The 5,615-nt window shown below is 51.2% G+C and overlaps 1 protein-coding gene across 3 annotated transcripts in view; it reads left to right on the plus strand.

The window, feature by feature from the left end:
* Window positions 1-15: 15 nt before the first annotated feature.
* The window catches only part of ZNF496 (zinc finger protein 496), a 60,701-nt gene continuing 55,101 nt past the window's right edge, over window positions 16-5,615 (plus strand). The window contains exons 1-4 of one of the 3 annotated variants that reach the window (XM_015570447.1): window positions 16-291; window positions 1,765-1,867; window positions 2,212-2,638; window positions 3,011-3,194. In XM_015570447.1, coding sequence (XP_015425933.1) covers window positions 2,249-2,638; window positions 3,011-3,194 — 574 coding nt within the window. In that variant the 5' untranslated portion in view covers window positions 16-291; window positions 1,765-1,867; window positions 2,212-2,248. The remainder of the gene's footprint in view (window positions 292-1,764; window positions 1,868-2,211; window positions 2,639-3,010; window positions 3,195-5,615) is intronic. The other 2 variants (XM_015570446.1, XM_006773681.2) reach the window with 2 other exon arrangements.

Below are 5,615 nucleotides of genomic sequence, written 5' to 3' on the forward strand. Positions count from 1 at the left end.
CCCCCATCGCGGAGCCAGTCGGGGCTCTGCGGGCAGGGAGATAAGGCGATATCGTCTTTCGGCGTCCTGCATTTTTTTTCTATTCTTCCCTCCCAGGTGGAGTCTTGGATTTCTGGATGAGCTGGAGACGTGGCTTGGCTGGCCAGGGACGGAGTCGGGCCCAGCAGAGAGCCCGCCTCGGGAAGGACACCGGGAGGCGGGCTGGGAAGGATGAGGAACGGCTGTGGAGACTAACGCCGCAGCAGGAGCCATTTGAGTTAGACGCCGGGAAGGAGTTCCAGACGGTGTGAGGTGAGGAGCCGAGAGCTGGCTACTCCGGAGACGCGCGCGCGGGGTGTGCGTGCGCGCGCTGGGAGGGAAGCGGGAGAGGGAGAGCGAGGAAAAGCTCTCTCTTCCCCTGGCCTAAAATGCCCTCCCTTTCGTTCTGCTGATCCCGCGCTGTCCCTCCTCCATCAGCTGCTTTAAGCCCCGCCCCGCTCCACGGGAATCCCATGTTCGTTCATTCATCAGGCATCACTCCCGAGCTTCCTACCACCGGGTCCCTCGGTGACAAAGAGGAGCGCCACTGTCTGATTAGGGCTGGTTCCCAGCGCACACTGAGTGCTGAGGGTGGGGCCTGGGTATCCTAGTTTGGGGCCAACCTGGGAACCCAGAGGCCCTGCCGTTGTGTGGTGACTGAGCTCAGGGACTTTAGGGGGCTGGTTTCAAATGCAGGAGCAGGCACTGAAGGAAGGTTGCCATGGGGCAGGCTCTAAGGTGCCCAGCCAGACTTCTTGAGTCCTTTTCTGCTAGTCTGTTTTCCATTGGAAAGCAGAGCAGTCCAGACACTGGGTTTTTCTGACTGCTATTCCGTGGCTTGTGGTTCTTCTGGTCTTCCTGTGAAATTGGAGCGGGGCCTGCATTCCACATGGGACCCTTAGGACCCTGAGCTGTTGGGGGTTAAGGTTAAGCCGGGCGCCTCATACAATCTGGGTATGGAAGTCCAGTGACTACCCAGTGATCTCACGGCCTGAGAGAAGGGGAGGGACTTTCTCTGGGCCACATAGTCTCTGAGTAGTGGCGTTTACTCCATTTTTTTTAAATTATTTATTTTAGAGATAGAGGAAGGGAGAGCTAGAGAGAAATATTGATGAGAGAAAAACATCTATCTGATGCCTCCTGCACGCCCCCTGCTGGGGATCCAGCCTGACCTGGGAATGAACCTCCTGGTTCATTGGTTGATGCCCAGCCTTTGAGGACACCGGCCAGGCAGTACTGGTATTTATAAATGCACAGCATTACTTTTCTCCTGGAATCTGAGGTGTGGCTGTCACTTTTAACTGTCCCCCCCCCCTTTTTTTTGTTTTTGACTGTCCCATTTTTTGTTGCTTTTTTAATCCTCATCTGAGGATATGTTTTTATTAATTGATTTGAGAAAGAGAGGAAGAAACATTGGTGTGAGAGAGAAACATGGATCAGTTGCCTCTCATACAAACCCCAGCTGGGGATTGAACCTGCCACCTTTTGGTGTATGGGCCAACGCTTCAACCTACACAGCTGAACTGGCCAGGACTTGTCTGGGTATCTTCTCGGCCATGTGCTTCACCCTTGTCTCCCAATGCAGACTCTATGGGTCAGAGCTGGTTCTGGCTGTGTGGATCCAGCAGTCTAGATGAACCAGTAGTCTGCCCTGGCCATTAGCAGTGTGGGTTTCCCTTCCTCAATATGCCTTCATGGTTCTTATCTGGAACATCTGTCTTTGTCTTTCCAACTCATGTTGTAAAGGTCTCAAGGGCAGGAACGGTGACTTTGGCTCAGAAATCCCAAGATAGCAGCCTGCTTAGCTCGGCCCTCTTGGGTTTTCTCCAGGAGGATCTGGCCACCGAAGGTACCACAGAGTCTTAATTCCTTCTCTCTCCTGCATGTAGCCCTGTCATTGTCCTGGGATGCTCGGAATGTCTTTGTCACATTGAAAGGACACTACTTTTCTCCCGGACTCCCTGCCTTGTTTGTCAGGTTGACCAATTAAGGGGACCATGCAATGATGCTGCTGGGGGTGGCAGTTCCCTCTCTCCATTTGTATAAGGACCAGTCACACTGACACTTCTCACATGTCCCAGGGCTTCTCCCAAGGGCTGGTCCTTGGGCCTTGTCACTTTCCCCATTACCACCCTCCATACCTACTTACAAGAGACCAGAGTATTGAAGCCAGTGATTTCTGTTTGGAAATAGGGTCGTCTTCTGCTGCTGACCCCCATCAAATCCCATCATGCCCACAGCCCTGTGTCCCCGAGTCTTGGCTCCGAAGGAAAGTGAGGAGCCCAGGAAAATGAGGAGCCCACCGGGAGAGAGCCCTGGACCCCAGGGCGAGCCTCCCAGCCCCGAATCTTCCCGACGCCTCTTCCGCCGGTTCCGCTACCAGGAGGCGGCAGGCCCCCGTGAGGCTCTACAGCGCCTCTGGGACCTGTGCCGGGGCTGGCTGTGCCCCGAGCGGCACAGCAAGGAGCAGATCCTGGAGTTGCTGGTGCTGGAGCAATTCCTAGCCATCCTGCCTCGTGAGATCCAGGGCTGGGTGCGTGCCCAGGAGCCGGAGAGCGGAGAGCAGGCTGTGGCTGCTGTGGAGGCACTAGAAAGGGAGCCAGGGAGACCCTGGCAGTGGGTGAGTGGAGCAGCTGCTCTGGGCTGGCTGGAGGTTGGGAGGAAAAGAGGGTAAGAGCCTCCACACACACACACACACACACACTTTCCCCTTCCCGGGGCAGGGATGAGGAATTCTCTCCAGAGCTCTTGCTTTGGTGAAGTACACATGAGTGTTGGTTTCTCAGTAGAGCAGATTATATCCCCTAAAGGCTCTAACTAGGAAGATAAGTCCTTCCCCTTTACAGCCCTGTCCAAGGCCTGGGCTGAGCCTCCAGTGATCAGCTGTGGAGGTGATGGTCAGTAGGCCAAGGGAGGGAGTTTGCACAGCCTCTGGCCCTTGCTGGCTAGAGACCTCTCTGTGAGTCCTGAAAAGCTCTTTCTGGGATTGCAGCTCAAGCACTGTGAGGACCCCGTGGTGATTGACGATGGGGATGGCCCTCTGGACCAGGAGCAGGAGCGGCTGCCAGCAGAGGCCCAGAGCCACCTTGCAAAGAGCCAGGAAGCCCAGCCAGTGGCCCTGCCCCAGGGCCCTGGGCTCCCAAGCAGACTGCCAGGCCAGCTCAGCGGGGACCCAGGTAGGGAGTCTGGGGCGGGGGGCAGGCCGGCCTTTGTACCCCACCTTGTGACTTAGAGGTGGCTCTTGACCTCAGTAGTTCTCTCTTATCCCCTAAGGAACCATAAACAACTTTCAAGGTCTGAGTTCCTCCCTAGAGTGATTGAATCAGAATTTCCTGAGGGTGTCTGTTCTTTTCATGGTACCCCATTCATTCCGAGGGACCTCTGTCTCCCAGTGCAGACTTTGAAGCTGCACCATCTTTTCTCTGTGAGGGTGCATTTCTGGGCTTTGTCATTTTGTGGGGACAGCTGGGCACTATTGGCTGTCCCAGTAGGGCTGTGTCAGGAGCCGAGTGTGGCCATATCCACTTGTCTCCCCGAACCTCTCTTTCCCAGCAAAATAGCCCCTGATCTCAGGCTTGTTATGATGCTGCAAGGAAATACAGAAATAACTCATAGAGGGAACAGGTTGATGTCTCAGGGTTTGGGGCTTGAATGTCACCTAGCCATGTCTAAATGTCTGTACAAAGTGTGCTGGTGGCTTCAGGCAGGTGGTTTTGGCACCAGGTATACTTGATGTTGAATCCTCTCGCTATAACCCAGGCCAGCTTCTAAACTCTGCAAGCCTCAGTTAACTGGTCCATCCAAAGGAGGTAATCATTACTCTTATTGAGTTTCTGGAGGATTAAAGGATTATATCCATAAAATGGATATCAGTCATGATTATCAGTTGAAGTAATCCTATGGGAAGATGTGCTGCCCTGTGGTTAAGTGACCTCTGTGGTGTGAGGGTTGTTTTGGGCAGACTTACTACATTGTGCGATAGATAACAGATGAAAGGAGGGAGGGTGCCAGAAGAGAGAGTATTCTTGAGATTCCAGTCGTCCTTAACATTGTCATAAGTTTTTCAGTTAAAAAAAAGCATTTTAATTTCTTTATGGGTTAAACTATATTGACTTCTGCATAAATCAAACTCTTCAGCCTCCCCTTGGTTGAAAGTCCAGATAGTTTTTTAGGGATATCTGAACAAAATCTCACAGACAGGGCAGCTTAAACAACAGACATTTACTTTCTTCCAGTTCTGGAGGCTGGAAGATCCACACCAGGTGTCAGGAGGGCTGGTTCCTTCTGAGGCCTCTCTCCTTGGTGTGTGAATGGCCATCATCTACCTATGTCCTCATGTGTTTGTCCCTTTGTGTGTGTCTTAATCTCTTCTTAAAATAAAATTTACCATTTTAACTATTTAAAAAAATTTTTTAATTGATCTTAGAGAGAGGAAGGGTGAGGGGGAGAGAAACATCAATGTGAGAGAGAAACATTGATTGGTTGCCTCCTGCATGCCCTCTACTCGGGATTGAACCTGCAACCCGGGCATGTGCCCTGACTAGGAATCAAACCCATCACCTTTTTTTTTCTTCTTTAAATATTTTTTTATTGATTTCAGAGAGAGAGGGAGAGATAGAAACATCAATGATGAGAATCATTGATTGGCTGCCACTCCCCCTACTGGGGATCAAACCCACAACCCTAGCATGTGCTCTAACAGGGAATCGAACTATGATCTCCTGGTTCATGGGTTGATGCTCAACCACTGAACCACACCAGCCGTCAAACCTGCCACTTTTTGGTGTACCAGCCAGGGCTTAATCTCTTCTTAAAAGGACATCAGTCATACTGGGTTAGGGCCATCCTAAAAATTTTGTTAACTTAATTACCTCTTGAAAGATCCCCATCTCCAAATACAGTCACATTTTATGGACTTAGGGGTTGGGACTTCAACATGTGAATTTGGTGGGGACATAATTTAGTCTAACGACAAGCTGAAGGGAAGCAACCATTAGTCCAAATAAACACTGCATGTGCAGGCAGCTTGTGATATGCAGGTTGTGGGTAGCAAGAATGCCCTCAGAAGTAGCTGCCCCAGCCTAAGCTGGTGCTTCTTGAGGAAGTTCAGAGATAAGCCAGTTACCACTGATAGGATTCTGGTCCAAAGACTCAGCTCCTCCATTTACCCTGAGCAATAATGAGTGGACAGAGGAGCGAGCCATGATGAGTTTGTTACTAGGAATACCTTAAAGACTTAAAGTGATTTGTTGTTGGGATGAGCCACCAGTAAAAACCTTGTAGTTTCTAATCTTGAAAATCTTCCCAAAACGCTAAATCTGACTTAAAGGGTAAAGCTTTCACAATGATTTGTAAAAGTGTCCGTGTACTCATGTCCCATGGGAAAGGTAGAGAGAGGCTGTCATTCATCCCCCAGAAGGTGGCAGGTGTGAGAGCAGAATGAACTCACCCCTCACATCCACACCCACCCTGCTTGAGCTTTCCCCAGCAGAGTGAGAAGGTTGCCTCCCTTGGGGACCCCCAGTATCACTGCTGGCTAAGTTGTCTCTTGTTCTGCCTCCTGTTTGGACCCTTGTTCTAAATAGTTACACCTTTCC

This window comes from Myotis davidii, unplaced genomic scaffold (assembly GCF_000327345.1).
Source record: "Myotis davidii unplaced genomic scaffold, ASM32734v1 scaffold1687, whole genome shotgun sequence".
NCBI classification, from domain to species: Eukaryota; Metazoa; Chordata; class Mammalia; order Chiroptera; family Vespertilionidae; genus Myotis; species Myotis davidii.